Source organism: Python bivittatus, unplaced genomic scaffold, assembly GCF_059951505.1.
Source record: "Python bivittatus isolate LINGU-HERP-01145 unplaced genomic scaffold, Pbiv_v1 ctg000340_np1212, whole genome shotgun sequence".
NCBI lineage: Eukaryota > Metazoa > Chordata > Lepidosauria > Squamata > Pythonidae > Python > Python bivittatus.
Window position 1 is genome coordinate 5,245,391 of NW_028277056.1, and position 18,291 is coordinate 5,263,681.

Here is an 18,291-nt window from a genome sequence, read left to right on the forward strand (position 1 = left end):
CAATGTCCTCCTGGTTGCATCCCAGCTTTTTTTCCCAAATGGATTCTAAAGGGAAGAGCCCTCCTATTGGTGTGTGTTTCCAAAATGTCTTACTGCCAAAAAAGAAAAAAAAAACGATTAATAGGTGGAAACTGAAAGGACTTTTCTCAAGTGGATCTCAGTTGTACTGGTGTATGAACCTCCTGGATAAAATCCACTTGGGTTTTCTTCCTCTAACACTGAAAAGAAAAGAGGTCCCACAATTAGAGAAGAAAGGATAAAAATTGAGATTCTTTGATCTTCTGCTCAAAATAACCATACAAATGGAAGCAGCAACAAGTTTCTTCAGCAGGTGCACCAAGAACATGCTCCTGTTTGGTTTCCTGGAGGTGGGAAAGGATCTTCTATCGCAAAGTTAGTCGTCTCTCTACACTAAATGGATGGTGTGTCTTTTGTTTAGGCCACAGATGGCAGCTTGTTAAGATCTGAAAAGACACAAGGATAAAAAGCGGTGAGGTTAAATTCAGACCAAGATAACCAAGATCTCAACGCAGAGCTAGAGAAACATATTTAGGTAGGCAGACAGTCTTCAACTATAAATGGTTTCACTCACAACCACTACCTTTAACGACTCACCTTAGATATAATGGTTGAGTGGCTGTCAAGGGAATCCATCTCAAGGAACCTCAGAATTGGAATTTTGCTGGCTGTTTATATGTAGTAGGTTGCCCTGCCAGTCTTGGTTGGGGTGGGGTTTCTTCTTTGATAATTCCTTGATAAGGGTAGGGTTTCTTCCCTGGCTGTTTATCTGGTGCCATTTCCTGCTTACCTGTGGTTGGTATCATTTAAAAGACACAACCAAAAGTCAAAGGACAGCCCAGAGCACATCCTCTTTAGCAACCATGTCCAGATAAACAGGACACCACACCAGATGAAGAGTCAGGGAAGAAACACTACCCTAATCAAGAACGCAATGAAAGGTGGGACAAGGAAAAGGAGAGGAATAAGCCCTGTAGATGGTCTTCTGCACTTGGGTGGAACAGACTGATGAATTACCATTGTTGCTTAATTTAAATAAGATCCTTGCTCTTGGGTAGAAATCTTAGCTTTGTGGCAGATCCTTTGGCAACTACCTCAAACTAAAAATGGTTCTTTCCAAGTACGAAGCTCAGGGTTTTCTTTAGCAAGATTTATTGAGATGAGGGGGATGGGGTTACAAGAATTCCAGCAGCTATTTCCGATTGAGAACCCATTGGTTCCCTAATATATTACTGAGGAGATGATTTAGTTTTCTTTCTAAGTGCCTTCCTGTGATCTGGAGAAGAGGTGGATGTTTTCATTTCTTCTTTATTCCCAATGAGTCACCAATCAGAAGCAGGTTCATCAAAAGCAAGTCTGGTGGCTTCCTTCTTTATTTCCAAAATGGCTCTGAGAACCTAACAGTCAGAAGCACCATCACTGAGGAGAAGAAAGCCCACATGAATGTCCTTCCCTCTTCATACTGGTACTGCAGGTAGCTGGGTCATTGGAAAAAAGATGAAAGCCTTGGAGATCCAGCCGCATGTTAGGATCCCACCAGCTCTCCCAGGAATTTAGATGCTGATCTCATTCGACCTCATATTCTGATGCTCTCAGGCTTTGGGGCACCTGCCTAATCAACTGAAAGTGATTCTCTTTGAAGCATAATTCTGAGAATCTCCTTAGCAAGATTTCTTGAGAATGGGTCGAGATGGGATTCTTGCTCTTGAGAAGAATGGGATGGGAATTGAAGCAACTCGGGGTTTTCCCATTTCAAACCAATATCTCCCTATGTACAGCAAGGACCCAGACTTTGATTTTCTTTCTAACAATCTTGCTATGATCTGGGAAGAAAGTGGGTCTTTTAACTGAAAATGGAGAAGCGTACAGTTGGTTGTTATACAACAGTCTTCTGAATCTTTATCAGTCTGGAAACCAACTGTTATAGCTTGACTGCAGAATTCTTAGATTCAGTCCTTGGGATCTCCAGTTCAAAAGATCGGGCAATAGGTAACAAGAAAATCTGCTGCCAGTTGAATCTAGATCAGTGTTTCTCAACCTCAGGAACTGTAAGATGCGTGGACTTCAACTCCCAGAATTCAACTCCCAAAATGCATGGACTTCAACTCCCAGAAGCATGGCTGGCTGGGGAATTCTGGGAGTTGAAGTCCACGCATCTTACAGTTCCTGAGGTTGAGAAACACTGATCTAGATGGACAGTTGGCCTGACTTCAAAGTTGTTCCCTGGGTACCAATGCTCAGTGTATCATCCCAGCCAAAGAATAACTCATCCATAGCTAAACAGTTGGATGGGTTGGGGAATTCTAGGAGTTGAAGTCCACACATCTTACAGTTCTTGAGGTTGAGAAACACTGATCTAGATGGACAGTTGGCCTGACTTCAAAGTTGTTCCCTGGGTACCAATGCTCAGCGTATCACCCCTGCCAGAGAATAACTCACCCATAGCTAAACAGTTGGATGGATTTGTCGTGACAGATGTTTCACTATCAGCATCACAGTAGAAGTAGTTCATTTTCCTCCACCTAAGAAGGAAGAAATGCCCCACATTTTCAAAATAATCCATCAATCTGACAACTTCTGTCCTATTATTTGTGACTTTCTCTTTGCAACGGAGATCATTGCACAAGCCGATCTTATCATCCCAAAGATATTAATGCAGGTGATATGTTTGGAACACCTGGAATGTGTTATACAAAGCCATGAATATTTGTTCTCAAAGTACTTCTGTGGGGGAACGTCAATGCAGTTAGAACCAAAGTGAAGCAAGAATGAAGTGTGACAAAGTTCTGATGAACTCTGAGGAATGCAAGTTGAATTTCTTTTGAACTTTGAGAAGTTCAAATTCACATGGACCTCAATGAGGGCTGAACAAAGGGCTCAGAAGCTACAGCTCAGTGCCCATTGGAAAAGATAAAATGGAAAAAGGAGAGACGTAGGAGCACCCTTCTTCACGGCTCATATTGCCCTGCAACTTTTCTTGTGGTTGGACATACATAGTATTTGGTGTGGTTTGTAAATGTATATCCTTCCCTTCCTCAGCCAATCACCTTTTCTAACAGCTGTTGGAACCATTCTTGGTGTACCCTCACCAGAAGAATCATTCATGAAACAGCAGTGACAGTGAATTTGCCAGGACCTGCAACGTGCTCCTATTGTCACTTGGGGCAACCCTATTTGGTTGCCATCATCCCTTCCAAATAGCAGTGAAGAAAGATTTGAATTGGAGATTTCTTGGTCTGTCATGAAGTTCCTTGGGTCAAAGCATATGTTGGACATATCTGTGGCTCACTTAGGCTCTGCCCCTGGATGAGCACAGCTGGATGTGGAGGGACTCCAACCCTGAAGGTTGAAAGGAGATTGGCCAGATCCCCTTTAGAAGCAAACAATCTCCAAAACCAACATCTCAGGGATATCTGCAGAGGGTCAAAAAAACTACAAAAATACAAAAAAGATGCTGAGGCTCTAGAAAGAGTGCAGAGAAGAGCCACAAAAATGATAAGGGGTCTGGAGGCTAAATCCTATGAAGAACGGCTAAAGGAACTAGGTATGTTTAGCTTAATGAAGAGAAGACTGAGGGGAGACATGATAGCAGTCTTCCAATCCTTGAAGGGCTGCCACAGGGAAGAGGGCGTCAATTAATTCTCCATAACCCTGAGGGTAGGACAAGAAGCAATGGGTGGAAGTTGGTCAGAGGGAGATCCAACCTGGAAATAAGGAGGAATTTCCTGACAGTGAGAACTATTAAGTAGTGGAACAGCTGGCCTCCCAGAGTTGTGGGTGCTCCATCGCTGGGTTTTCAAGAAAAGATCGGACAACCATCTGTCCGTGATGATATGAGGACTCCTGTCTTGGGCTGGGGGTTGGACTAGAAGACCTTCAAGCCCCTTCCAGTCCTATGATTCTATGAAGTCAAGAGGACCATCACAACCTCACAATCAAAACCATGCCCCTTTTTAAGGTGCATCATACATGCGACGTATGTAAAAAACCTGACAAGGGTTTGATTGCGCTTTGCAGCCGCCATCTTGACCTTTTCAACTCACCCACCCCTGACGACCCTGCAACATCTCACGCCCCACCACGTCCAAAGCACAAACCATTAGATGCGTTGGACTTTACCAGTGAAAACCAAAGATAAGAAATATGAAGAGAAGCGCCAGAGAGTCGGTTACAATCCACATCGTCCTGTATTCCTTAGGTGTCTGTAACAGAAAAGCAGACAAACTGGAATTATTCATCCCCAGGATGAAAGTAGAACAAAGCAGTCCAGGATTGAAAAGACTGGATTAAGGCAGAGTCTGCTGCAATCATTCTTTGTATAAACCACACTCCATGTTTACCACCTCAGGAGTTGGGATATTTTCCCCAAATAATTGTAATGGGGTTAGCAGCTGAGAAGCTTGGTGCCAAGAGGCTGTCAGTCTCTCATAATTGCTATTGGTTCTGGTTCCAATTCAAAGCGCCAAGCTTGACCTACAAAACCTGAGGGTCCTTCCCCCATGAGTCTCATCTAATCTCATTCTCACTGCTCAACTGGCAGCTGCCTTGAGCTCCAAGTAACACACTAGTTGTCCTCCCAAAGCAGGAATGGGCAACCCCTTATGTCCATGACTGGAAGTGGGGGCACCTCCATGTGGTAAGAGATGTTTTCTCTACTCACCAAGAAGAAGAAAGGCTGGCTAATGTTGCCCAGAGCATGCACGGCATTGGTAGTTACCGATTTAGCTCCGTAGCACCACGCCAAGGAGTAGAGCCACGGTTCGCTGACCACCCAGAGGTTGGTGGTGATGTTGGCTTCGGCATATTTCCTATCAAGAAAGCATCATGAGATCCTCTTAGATGACTTACAACATCACGAAGAAACTGATACTCCAATGTGGCATTGGATACAAGATTCCTTGTTTTCCCTTTGGCTGGGGAGGGAAAATCAATGTTGCCATGACAACCTACCGAATATCTACAGTAGCCATCCTTCTGTAGTCCAAGTTGAGTTTCACAATATTCCGTTTTTGGAGATCTTCAATGGGTTCTAGGGAAGACGTAGTGTGTTGGAAGCCGGGAGCTACGGACTGAACATAAGTTCTACCTGAATCCATCAGCCATAGGACCTGGGATTTGCAGAGGAGCAATCCTAGAATTAAAATAGTCTCTCATCTTTCTATCAAGCATTTTCTAGATGGCCATGAAGAGCCATGCACAACAAATGGAACTTTATTACACACCCAAACAATTTTTCCATGGAGTATTATCTATGAAGTCCAATTCAGAAATCCAATCAGATCATATCCAGCAAAAGAGAGCCCAACATCTCTAGATAATTGGTACTAATTTCAAATTTACTCTTCTCCTCACATTGAACCAGAATCTGTCTTCCTGTGATCTAAAACCATTATTCCATGCCCTGATCTTTTTGATGATAAAAAAGAGTATTAGGCCTTCTACTGTGTGACTCACAGATATTTGAAGTCCCCTCTCAGTCTTCCCTCAAGGCTAGAATATCCCATTCCATAAATCTTTCATTTTAAGACCCCCGAGTCCTATTATCAAGTGTACAGAATAAGGATCACAAGCTTGATGGAGATGCACAGAAACTACTGCATGGGCAAGAGGGACTGAAGCATTTTTTAAGTTTGGAACATCCAGATGACTTTCAGAAGTGGTTCAGGCAGACACCTCCCTAATTCACTGCAGTATAAGAAGGAGGAGGAGATACCACACAATCAGACTTGGAGATTCTGTTATTGTAGCCAATCTCAGTAAACATAGTTTATTGATTTCCTGGTCTGGTCTACCTAGGCGGGCTGACATCAGCCTGGTTACCCTTCTCTAAACCCATGCCACTTTTCTGAATCCTCCTTAAAATGTAATTTCTACAACTAGACACAGTACGAGAGGTGAATCTGCTCCAAGCCAAATAGAGTGGAACCGTCACTTCCCACACTCTGAAAACTACCCTCATATTGATGCAACCTAAGATTGCAAGCACATCACTCTACACATCATCTACAGAGTGATGTCCAAACTCCGTTTTGTAAGTACTACAGCTAGTCCTCACTTAACGACCACAATAGGGACTGGAAAATTTGTTGTTAAGCAGGGAAGTTGTTAAGCAAGTCACACTCAATTTTATGACCTTTTTTGCAGTGGTCATTAAGCTAATCACTGTGGCCATTAAGTGAATCATTGTGGTTATTAAGCGAATCAGGTGGTTTCCCATTGATTTTGCTTGCCAGAAGCCAGCTGGGAAGGTCACAAATGATGATCACATGACCCCGGGACACTGCAACCATCTAAGTGCGAGCTGGTTGCCAAATGCCTGGATTGTGATCACATGATTGCAGGAGTGCTGAAATGGTTGTAAGTGCGAGGACCGGTTGTAAGTCCCTTTGTTCAGCACCGTTGTAACTTCGAATGATCACTAAATGAATGGTCGTTAAGTGAGGACTATCTGTATTGCAAGCCAGATATCCCTATATTTTCCATTGGATTTCTTTTTTTCTTATAGAAATATTCTGTGCTCATCTCTATTACATTTTGGTCTGGGTTTTTTTCACCCACTTTGCCCTAAGCTATAAAGATTTTGAATCTTGTTTCAATCTTCTAGGGCAGTATTTTTCAAATCTGGCAACTTCAAGATGTGTGGATTGGGGAATTCTGGGAGTTGAAGTCCATACATCTTAAAGTTGCCAAGGTTGAAAAACACTGTTGTAAGGTATCAGCCATGATGCAACTGAATCTGCCTGGTCTGTAAATTTAATGCATGATCCCCATTGTCAAAGTCATTAATCAAAGCACTGAAGCTTGGAGTAATTTCCCTCCGGACTGACAAGGAACTCTTGATGAGTGCTGAGAATAGCTTGCAAGTCATTTACACAGCTATCTGGTGGCTATACTAGGACCAAGCATGTACAGTAACCCGTTGGCTAGACGGAATGCATTCTGCTCAGAAAAATCAAACAAAGGCCAAAAATGGATGGATTTGTGATTGTCCCCTGTTAATAAGATAGCTATTGAAGTGTGTTGAGAGAAAAAGTGAGATAAGAGAGGTAAGAAGGAAGCTGAAAGTCCCAATCTTTCTCTAGGGAGGATAGAGGAAAGTTATATCATGAAGAGAAGCAGCATCATAAGAAAAGTCTCTTACCAAATTAGCTTTAATCCCAGATTCATTTTTGAGTACGTCCAAAGTCCTATTGAGGAAAGTATCCCTGTAGGGATGATTCAGAGGTGGGCGGTAAAGATCAAAGATTACCACTTTGTTCGCCTTGTCAGCCAGAGACAAGAAATCACTGAACTTGTAAATTTTCTGATTCTTCGCCCATTTTTCATCTGCCTCTGAGAGCAGGGGCATGTTAGGGAATGGCCTTCTCTACAAAATAAAATGCAGAGGAATCAGGAAGGAACTAGGTTGGTGGTGTCGTTGCTGTTTCAGCTAAAAAAATCAGCTTGGAATATCCTTTGGAAACGAAAAAGATACCAACTGCAACCACTGAGCACACTTTTAGGGAAGAAAGAGTGCCCCGGAGAGTTATGCCTATTTACCAATCTGGTAAATGTTTGAAAAGTCATCTCAATCCATACTGCATTTCTTCACTCTACACCAACCTCAACCCAACCAATGAGTTTAAGCAACCCCAAGTCATTGGCTCAGCACGGAAGAGGACCCAAATCTTTACGAAGCTTGCAGCTCGGCCAGATAGGTTGACCAAACAAAGCCCTTTTTTGTACAACATTTGTAAAGCTGTTGTAAGGAATCTGTTGCAGCTTGTTCAAAAGCTTGCACTGATGATGTTACCTAGCTGGGTAATGAAACGTCTGCCAGCAAACCACAAAGCTCAGAGAGCACCAAGGACTCCACAGTGCAACCCTGAGCTACACAGATTCTCTTCTGTTGTTCCAAAGTCTTTGGAGAATGAGGTAGAGAAAGACAAGGATCTTCTTGATTCCAATTACAAACAACCCTACCTTGAAAAACCACTGTCCGGCATTCAGTAGCTGCAAAGCTGGCCAGGAAAAAAAGGAGGCTTTTTTGTTCCTGATTGTAGGAAACAGAGTTTTGATGTTGGTGGTTCTTTTTAGAGTCTTGTCATGCATAAGGAAGGGGACCCCATCAAAACTGTCCAGGAAAAAAGTGACATTTATCACTAGCTTAGAATTTCATGTAGATGATTTGCAAGGGGGCTTAGTTTTTGTTCAAGGAGAAAGTAGAAATTATAGTCTTATGTGCTCTTTGCATCCAGTCCCATTCTTTTAATACACAAATATAAAAAGGATTAATGAAAGTACAATATTTCTCCTTCTTGACCCTGTCCTTTCCAGGGTCTTTTTTCCTTGGTTGCTAGCAACTTTCCCCATACAAGAATTCAGCTTCCTGTGTGCTAGATTAATGACCTCAGTTTAACTACCCTGATATCTTTATTTTACCTATTTGTAGAAACCAGCAGTGTGATTTATTTTGTGTTAGACCCAGGCAGAAAAAAAAAAATCTGCCTTTTTTTCCCTAGCAGCCTTCACTCAGTTTGGTGAAAGAGAATTTGCTTTCAAAACTTATTTCAAATGAGAAGAGAATTTCAAGAAACCTCTCAGTGAGTGACAAGGTAGCCAAAATATGTCTGTTGACATCCAGTCATTCATCATTTCATCCACTTCTTTGCAGTCTGAAGCCTCCCTGATTTCCCACCCTTCTGCTAAATCCCAAGAAAAGACATTATGAAGGAATTTTCCCCATTTTTTCCCCCCAGACTGGATCATGGTCCCCTCTGCTTCAGATGCCCTCCACCATCCCAGAAACTCTGTTTTGGGTTTTGAATGGGGCTGGATGCATCTAACACAGGATTTCTCAACCTTAGCAACTTTAAGATGTGTGGAAGTCCACAAAGTTGCTAAGGCTGAGAAACCCTGTGTTAGATAGTAGATAGTTAGATAGTAGCCATATACATTTGTGAAACAAACAAACAAAGTAAAATATACGTGACAAAAAATGGAAGGTTTTAGTGAATGGTTCAACGTTGAGCAGGGCTATGCAATTTTCCCTTGGTTGTTCATATATTTATGGAGTTACAAAGTTGCTAAGGCTGAGAAACCCTGATCTACCAGAAGGAAGTCTAGGCAGTGAACAAGAATAAAAACACAATGCAATAATAATATTAATATTAATAATAATAATAGGAGAAGGAGAAGGAGAAGGAGAAGGAGAAGGAGAAGGAGGAGAAGCATTTAAATGGAAAACACCGTTGATGCCCTGATAAAATTCACTTCCACAACTCAACCACGCTATCCTAGCTCCACCAACATTCCACCCCCAGCACCTGGGGCAAAAAAGGTCTCCCATCATACACCTTTCTTAATTGCATTCAGTGATCAACTTTCAGTTTCATATTTCTGTAAAACGTTCCATTCCTAAACCAACAAACATACAACAATCTCTCTTTTTTGCATTCGTATTTATCTCATTTTTACAAGGCTATTGTGACCGTTCTCTAGAATGCTCTTACCTAATGGTGACATCTGTCTCCAAACCGTCAGCACCATAGTCAATGGTTTTCACAAACGACATCTCAGTATTTTCAGGAGCCACCTAGGATGAAAATCGAACATCAGGGTTTGGCAAGATTCAATGACGCTGGGACTGAGTTAGCACAAGCACCTCACCATGATTACATGGAGCAGTTTTTAACCATCTGAAGTAGCTCTCTCAATTGTGCATAGCTGGGAGGTGCAAAGGGAGAAGATGGGAAGGGAGTTTTAGCCCTGTCTTCTCTTGCTTCTGGATTAAAAAAAAAGAATCTTTCCCAGCAAGAATGCTGATGCCTTTTACCCAATTCCATGGTTCAGATCTGACCAGGCCCCTCTGTGACTGGAATCTAAAACAAAATTCAGACCAATCCTGTGTGATCTATTATTTCCCTTACACATTGTCTGATGTTTATGTTGCTCAGAGTGCAGCAATACTCCCAGAAAATTGGCAAAAATACACATCAGCATGAGAGATTTACAAAATGCAATGTCCATATCTTGTTCTCCAAAGAAATCCAGCCAGAAAATATAAAATATCTGGTTGTTTATTGATAAAAATGCAAAACTCCATAAAATACAAGTTTCATACAAAATATAGGAAAAAACACTTCTCATGTATTTAGCATCCAAGACTTAACAACTACATAGGTATAACAAAGTCTCTAGCTAAACAAACTCTCAGAGAAGAAGTACACTACTTGGTTATTAGTTACTACTACATAACCCATAAAACTGACTACATGGTGGCTAAAACTCTACTGAGAGGCTGGGCATATAATCCTCCCGTTTTATTGCCACCCCTTGAATAACTAGCATACATATGCCAATAGGTGGCAGTAAATAGCAGTATACGTGCACAATTACAATAACAATTTTCACATGACTTGCTTAGCCATAACAATCCATTTTGAAGATAACGAGCTGCACTTCTTCCCATGAGAAAATCCTAACAGTTTAGGCTTTTTTCACTCTCTGCCTTCCAGACTTGCCTTTCTTAAAACAGAGGACTGATGGGAAGACCCTCTATCTAGTTCTATCTCGGTGGTCACAGAATCACAGAAGGTAAGGCTTGGAAAGGACCTTGCAGACCCTCTCGTTCAGCCCCCTGCCCTGTGCTGGGACCACAACATCTCTGACAAGCGGCCATTTTGCTTGACGCCTGAGCTCCAGAACCTGAACTTCTTGGCTTGAGGATTGCTTCCACCATGAACCCACTGAAGGCCCAATCCTGTTCTTCTTAGCTGGGGGCCTGTCTTGCACCCTAACCCAACTGCATTCTTCACTCAGGCATGGACCAGCTCCTACAGATACAGCCACCGTGTCCGAGGGCTCAGTCGTTATTGGAGTTCTGGTTTCCACAAATCTGGAGGGAACCTGCTACAGAAAGGTTCTTTTGATAGCACCTCTTCTTTGGCTGCTGAAGGTACTTTCTGCTCAACCTACCATCGGTGCTCCTCTGTGACCTATCAGGCCTGGCTTGGGACCCAGCGTCCCCTTCTCCCGGATGCAGGGTGAGGTCATCCCCAGGGGTATGAAGAGAAGAAAGAGCAGGATAAACAGGTAAGGACCAAAGATTAGAATCTGTAGAACTGAAGAACATCAAAGGAGTCCATTTCAGTGCCTTCTGAAAAACACCAGCTCCTGAAGAACTTGGTTCTTGCAGCATCAAGGACCAACCTTCTTCCCAAACCCACTAGCTGAAGAACTATTGTTAGTTTTCCAAAAGGTGAACTATTGTATGCAGATGCTAGATTTGATTAGCTTTGATCCAGCTAAGCTTTGATCTAACCAAGCTTCTGGTAGAGGGGTGGGGCTTTGAATGCACAAATCTGGCCATCATCTTCACTTTTTTTACTCCTTCTACAGATGCCCCTGAAACCCACCTTCTGGAACTATCTTCATCTTTCTTAAAGGATGTTATACACTGCTTTTCAGAACTGCAATATTTACACTGGAGGGTAAAGAAATCCTAACCTTACCTCTGTTTTTCATCTGGAAGAAATGGATCGCCACAGGCCAAGATAGAAGGATCATGGTCAAGATGGCAGCCATGTGGAGAAAGGGAGCTGAGATCTGCTAGGGAGACCAAACAGCTCCATTAAAAACTTTGCAGCTAATTAAAATTAAATGAAAATGAATTAAATGTTTAAAAGTTCAAGGCCAATCCATTTACATCTTATTACTTTAGTTATTTCTAGGAATGCACCTAAAATGCTTTCATCCAACAACCAAAGAATCTAGTGATGATCACATCTTCCATATATGAGGAGCATATGAGGAGCAGATCTCCTTTGTATAATGGCCTTTGAATTTCCTTACCTGAAATGACAGGTAGAATGTGTACCATTGTCCTTTCCAAAATAGTGTTATGGTGATTAAGCCAATAATGGAGAGAAACAGGGCAAAGATCGTCATCGTCTAAAGGATCAAATGTTACAGATTATTCACAAACATTGCACAGATTCAACAAAGACTCTTTCTACCTCTCAGCCCAATTTTCAGATTTGTTTCAGTTCTTCAGTCTTAAGAGATCATTCTGCCTCCTCCAGCTCAACACCAAAAGACTCTGTGGCCTTCACCTCTTCATCTAGATTTGGGTCAAGAGGGCTCCGTCCCCTCTATGCCCCTAAGCTTACTACCTACATGAGGATGGGTCGTATAATTCTCCCAGATGATGTCTGGACTGAGTCACTGGCAACGGTCCAAACCCAAAGAAAGGACAACATCAAACATGCCATAATTTTTTTAAGACACCTTCAGGGCGTTGACTGATCTCTGAGGGAGCAAGATGGTTCAAAACGTTCCTGATTTTGTGGGGTGAAGGAAAGAAGAACACCTTTGTTTGAATCTGAGAAAGCCTAAAGAAAGAAAAGGAAGGTTCTGGAATATTTTGGACCATAACTCTGCCACTGTTGAGAAACTGGAACCAATCCTCCTCCTCTTCTCTCCCTCACTTGGTCCTTAATGCCTTGTAAAGATTGTGTTCAAAATCTGTGATAGGACGCCAGGGCTATGAAATATAATCTGACAGTGGGGACAGTTACAACACAAAGATGGGTTTTTCTAAGTTTTTCCCAAGTGTTATGGGAGAGAGTGTATTCCTTTGATAAATTCTAGGACAATGTTTCTCAATCTCAGCAACATTAAGATGTGTGGACTTTAACTCCCAGAATTCTCTGGCTGGGGAATTCTGGGAGTTGAAGTCCACACATCTTGATGTTGTTGAGATTGAGAAACACTGATCTAGGAACTACCTTAGGACATGGATCATAAGTTGGGGTACATATTCTGTGGCAGAATTTCATGTTGTCCCACCTCAAAATGACTCCCTCCAAAGTTTCAGAGGTTGAAAGTGTCCACCTTTGGTTTAGTAGATCTTAAAACATCTCACGGCTCCTGGATGCTTTGCTTCCAGAACTGAAACAACATCTCTTCCTAGGAGATAATACCTTTTTAAAGAAACAGCAATAGATGAATTGTCTTTACCTTGTGACACCAGTGTAGGTACAGCTGTTGATTCTCACACAGGAGACACACTGCTAAGATCTATGAAAATCATTGGTTAGTCATACTGTAAAACAATTTGGAAATCTGTAAGAAATACAGTAAAAGTAGAGTTACATCAAACCATCCCTTTTCTCATCACCCTTCTTATCATTCTAACTTTCTGTGATATCACAGCAGCTCAGACAATGAGAACCTTGGAGATCCCTCAGTAATTTCCACCTTGGGCCATAAAGTACAGTGAAATGGAACTATCGCCAAGGAAAGCATGTAGAAAAAGGAGTTCTTGAAAAATCAGGTGCTAAGACAGGAGAGAAATGGGGGAGGCCGAGAATTTAAGCTGCATAACAAACCTGTCTTCCCTTTTCTTCTTCTCAGGAAGGACGTGACCAAATCATATGAGTCAGAGCCCTTAACATTAATGCCAGTACCTCACATCCAGTCATTAAGCAGGAGTTCAGATGTTTCATTCAAACATATTACCTACTGAGTAGATCACATTCTCTTTCGGAAGCTAGGAAAAATCTAATCTCTGCAAATGTTTTCATACTGATATTTTAGGACAGGATCATGTCAGCTTTTGAACCTGAGGCCATCCTTTTTGCCATTTATTCCAGCCCCCAAAGGCATTGGAAGACTTGAAGAACTAGGTTAGGGACAGATGGTCATGGGGAAAATCTGTCTATGTCAGTGTTGTCCAAACTTGGTCACTTTAAGATGAGTGGACTTCAACTCCCAGAATTCCTCAGCCAGCCATGCTGGCTGGGGAATTCTGGGAGTTGAAGTCCACTCATCTTAAAGTGGCCAAGTTTGGACAACACTGGTCTATGTGGTCACTAAGACTGGACAATGACTGGATGGCACATAATCTATCAGTCAAAGGCAACAAGGGTCATCATTCTGATGGCAGGGCTGAAATGTTCATACTTTGGGGGTGGGGCCATTTTTATAAAGCCAAGTAGGCTTGTGAACCCTAATGCTGTAACTGATGCCTCCAAATTTTAGCAAGATAATGAGTGGACGGGGGGTGCCCCAGCCACCAAAGATGGACAGAGAGACTACAGACAGCTGATAAGATTGTCCATCCAAGCGGAGATCATTGACTTTATGTTGCAATGACAATATGGCTGTCATCATCATAATCTTGGAATTGGGGTGTCTGCAGGCGATCAAAAAACTCGATGGCTGACACAATGATGCAATCAAAGCCCCTCCCTTTTTTACCTGCCTTGAGATTCCTGTGGCTGCCATCTTGACCTTTTTGACCCTCTCCCTGCAGACACCCCAGTCTTGGAAGATCTTTCGCTGAAAAGAGATGCACTTACCAATAAAAACAAGAGATAGGAGAATGAAAACACAGCTAAAACCAGGAGGAAAATCGACCAGTGAAACCAGTATCCTGTATTCATATAGCTGTACCTAAAAATGGAACATTAATAGGATTAGTTGAGGAACATAACCCAACGGGTAGGTAGAACATTCATGGGTTTTTATTTTCTTCCTTCTTGGTATGATACCAAAGGAATGTCAAAAAAGTCAAGATGGTAGCCAAAACTGCGTGGCTGAAGCCCCGCCTCTTGGTTACATGTAACACACATAAAAGGGGCGGAGCTTCTTTTATGTTGCACCCACCATCTTGACCTTTTGGGGGAGGGTCTGCTCTCACTAGTTTATTCTTGGATGACATGGGGGTGCAGAGAGGGTGGGAAGGCTAGGTGTCAATTCCCCCATAGTAGCCCTGACCCTCAATTGGTCACCACACAGAGAATTTTCCTTGGTCATCCGCTGCTGGAGCTCCAAGAACTACCCAGGACTAACAGCAGAGAGAGTGAAATAGATTGTGTGAATGCAGAGATTGTACACTACCTCTCAAATTTGGCAGTGAGTTACTCCCTAGCCAATTTGGGGTGACAAACGTCTATTAACAAGCCTTGACCCTGTTTCTGCATGAGCCTGAAAGAAAGGTTCCTGTCCTTTAAGAATTACATTAACTTTGATGAGTGGCTTTGACTCATTAAAGCAGCCATGTGATTAATGAGACTGACTCTTAAAGCAGCTGCTTCCTGTTTCAAGCTCCAAATGGGTCTGTTTTAAGGCATAGCTGAAAGATGCTTTCCTCTGGGGCATTTGTTGGGAGGCAATAAAAAAAGTCAAGTTGGTGGTCCCAAACTTAATCAAGAATGGCTTCCATATGTATTACATATTACGCATCAAAGGCAGTACAAACATTTAGAGTATGGTTTTTAAAGCTTACGCCAACAGGCCCTGCAAATCAGTTAGAGCAGGGTTCCTCAACCTTGGCAACTTTAAGACGGGTAGACTTCAACTCCCAGAATTCCCCAGCCACCAAGGCTGGTGGGGGAATTCTGGGAGTTGAAGTCCACCCATCTTAAAGTTGCCAAGGTTGAGGAACCTGAGTTAGAGTACAAAGAAAGGGGAAGTTAGAAATTAAATATTTACCTATATTATTTTTAGGGATTTCCCCCCCTTTTTTCTTCTTTTCTTTTTCTTTTTCTTTAACATTTATAAACAATAACATAGTCAAGATTTTGGCATTCAGCTCAAAAATTTATACAGGTAGTCCTCGGTTAATGATGCCAATTGGGACCAGAATTGCCATCGCTAAGTGACATGGTCATAAGTGTCACACCACGTGACCACACTGCTTAGCGATGGCAGTTCCAGCAATCCTGGTTGCCGTCATTAAGCAAGGACCTCACTTGGCCGCAACTTCCAACTTCCTGCTGGCTTTCCCATTGACTTTGCTTGTGGGAAGCTGGCAGGGAATGTCGGAAATCACAATCACATGACTGTCAGACACTGCAACTGCCGGAACTCCAAGGACTGGTTGTAAGTACTACTCGTTCAGCGCTGTCCCAAATTTAAACAGTCGCTGAACGAATGGACATAAGCCGAGGATTACTTGTACTTCTTTTCACTATCATAAAAATAATATACTCTGCTTGGAACCTTTACTAATGTCATATTGAGTAATAATGGCACAACCTCAGTAGTGATCTGTTTATCCATAGATAATATATTTTTTGAAATATATAAAAGGATTAGAATAAGACTAAACAATAATAATAATAAAACGAGCACAGAGAACTGTTGATGTACTTCTTAAAAGAGGAAAATGAATATATATCGCTATCTATCTATCATCTATCTATCTTTGTATATATGCATAATGTATCATTATTAAATAAAGGAGGTTTTTTTATGAAAAACATATAGTGGTCACAACCAATCCAAGCCCTGCCGCCTTTTTACACACATGTAAAAAAGGGGAGGGGCTTCAATTGGTGGGTTGCATCCACCATATCAACTTTTTTGACCCCCCCCGCAGGGATGCGTCTGGTACGTGAGATCTGAGTGCTTCTTCTCGGCCACGTCCCAAGCCCGTCCGCTCCTGTTGCTATCTGGATTTAAGCGCTTGTGTCAAGCAACGAGGACACTTACACATCAAAATTGTGATAGTCGTTCTTTGTTCCCCCCCAGAGAGACAGAAAGATGAACCAGAAGCTCAGCGCCAGCGTCAAGATTGCAAAAAAACTACACTCCCTCTAGGAAAAAAGGGAAGAATAGGAAAAAAAAGAATCAGAGGAGAGGACATGGAATTAAGGCAAGGACGACCCCTCTTCATATCAGTGCCAATGAAACGATAGTCACCAGGTGTGGAATCCAACTTGAAGGAGTCTGGATTGTGCAAAAAGTCCCTGCGAGGAGAAATTCTATGGTTTGATTATGTTTCCTTTCTTTGCACTCAGTCTAAATGGCATGATGGGGTTTGTCTAGCTTGGAAGGTAACTTAAGTCATGCTCAGGTGGAACTTGGATGGGAGACCACGAGGAAATCCCAGAGTTGCTGGAAAAAACATCCCGGAAGAAGGAAGTTGCAAAAAATTCCATACAGCTGCCAAAAAACCCTGCATTTAAGTTTTCACTTAGTGACCACAATTGGGACCAACAAATTTGTTGTTAAGCTCTGCAGTCGCTAAGCAGAAAATTATATGACCATGACGGGCTTACAACCTCACTTCCACTTCCATCGTTAAGCGAAGTGCCATGGTCTTTAATCGAAAAATCACGTGACTGCAACTTACAATTTTACCTCCACCTTCTCTCTTTAACTCTGCTTGTCACAAGCCAATTGCAAAGTGCCTGAATGGTGATCATGTGACCACAGGATGCTGCAGCAGCCGTAAATGCGAGGACTGGTCATAAACCTGGGGTTTTTTACATTGTTATAACTTTGAACGGTTGCTAAATGAGGCAGTTGGTAATTATCAGCTTTTGATAATACAGGTAGTCCCCGGGTTAAGAATGCCCAATTTACAGACGACCCATAGTTAAGAACAGAGCCTACTGTAGCAAAATTTGAGTTATATACTCAGTGGTTCAAGTTAATTACACAATACTACTTATACAGTATTATACAATAATACTGTTCCAGCTTACATACAAATTCGACTTAAGGACAGACCTTGGGAACAGAACTCGTTCTTAAACTGGGGACTACCAGTATATTGGTATCTTCAAACAGAGACTGGGGTTCACCTAGATGACCTCTGAGATCCCTTTCAACTCTATGATTCTGTGACTTTATGTCAAAAGTTGGAAACCACGCACTCTAGAGAAATTGCTGATGTCCAGCCACACTGCGCCTTCTTGCAATGACTGACAGCCTTCAATCTTCAGTCTTACCTTCTTGCAACACCAATGGCCTGGCTTCACTGTTCTGTGCTGTTGCCAGCCCCACTGACAGCTGTAGAAGCCGGTCAGGCAGATGACGAAGGGCTGATGTTCAGGGATCTGGGGTGGACGCCGGTGTCGACTTTTCCGACTCCAAAGCTTGACGTTCGTGACCGAGATGTGGCCAACATCCATTTGGAAAACGTCTATCGCATCTTCCTTCTGAAAAGAGGATCGAAGGAGATCAAAGCTGGTGCGGTAAACTTTGACCATGCTGCGATTCAACAGGATCACGTCAGTTTCAATTCCCTCTTAAACAATCAACTTCCCAGCTCTTATGGTTTAATTAGAAGGGTGGGGTTTTTTCCCCGAGCAGTTTTGAGGCAAATGTAGAATTTCCAACAATAAAAATACGGTGGGGTTCTTCAAGCAGCAGAAAAATCAAGTTTATAGCTGCTAAGAAATCCTCAAAGATATGTGAGCAATGGGAATTTCAGAAGCAGAAGGGTGAGTGAAGGCTAAGCCATGTATGATTATATGAGTTTTCTGTGTATATATTAGT

General features: G+C 42.3%; 1 protein-coding gene across 1 annotated transcript; it reads right to left on the reverse strand.

The window, feature by feature from the left end:
• Window positions 1-435: 435 nt before the first annotated feature.
• Window positions 436-18,002, reverse strand: LOC103059205 (glycerophosphodiester phosphodiesterase 6-like). Its single transcript, XM_025172698.2, has 15 exons — window positions 17,742-18,002; window positions 16,498-16,601; window positions 14,361-14,454; window positions 13,018-13,077; window positions 11,851-11,949; window positions 11,511-11,604; window positions 10,975-11,120; window positions 9,510-9,592; window positions 7,981-8,131; window positions 7,160-7,384; window positions 4,969-5,126; window positions 4,679-4,826; window positions 4,138-4,220; window positions 2,458-2,540; window positions 436-464 (listed from the first exon to the last, which is right to left on the reverse strand). The coding sequence occupies exons 1-15, from the start codon at window positions 18,000-18,002 to the stop codon at window positions 436-438; spliced, it is 1,818 nt and encodes a 605-aa protein (XP_025028466.2).
• Between the last annotated feature and the right edge of the window lie 289 nt (window positions 18,003-18,291).

Coding starts and splice junctions, on each gene's coding strand:
- LOC103059205 (XM_025172698.2), bottom strand. CDS start 18,002: ATGGTCAAAGTTTACCGCACCAGCTTTGATCTCCTTCGATCCTCTTTT. Junction 13,078..14,360: donor CCTATCTCTTGTTTTTATTG/GTAAGTGCATCT, acceptor TGATTTTCATAG/ATCTTAGCAGTGTGTCTCCT. Junction 8,132..9,509: donor GAGACAGATGTCACCATTAG/GTAAGAGCATTC, acceptor TTTCCTGGACAG/TTTTGATGGGGTCCCCTTCC.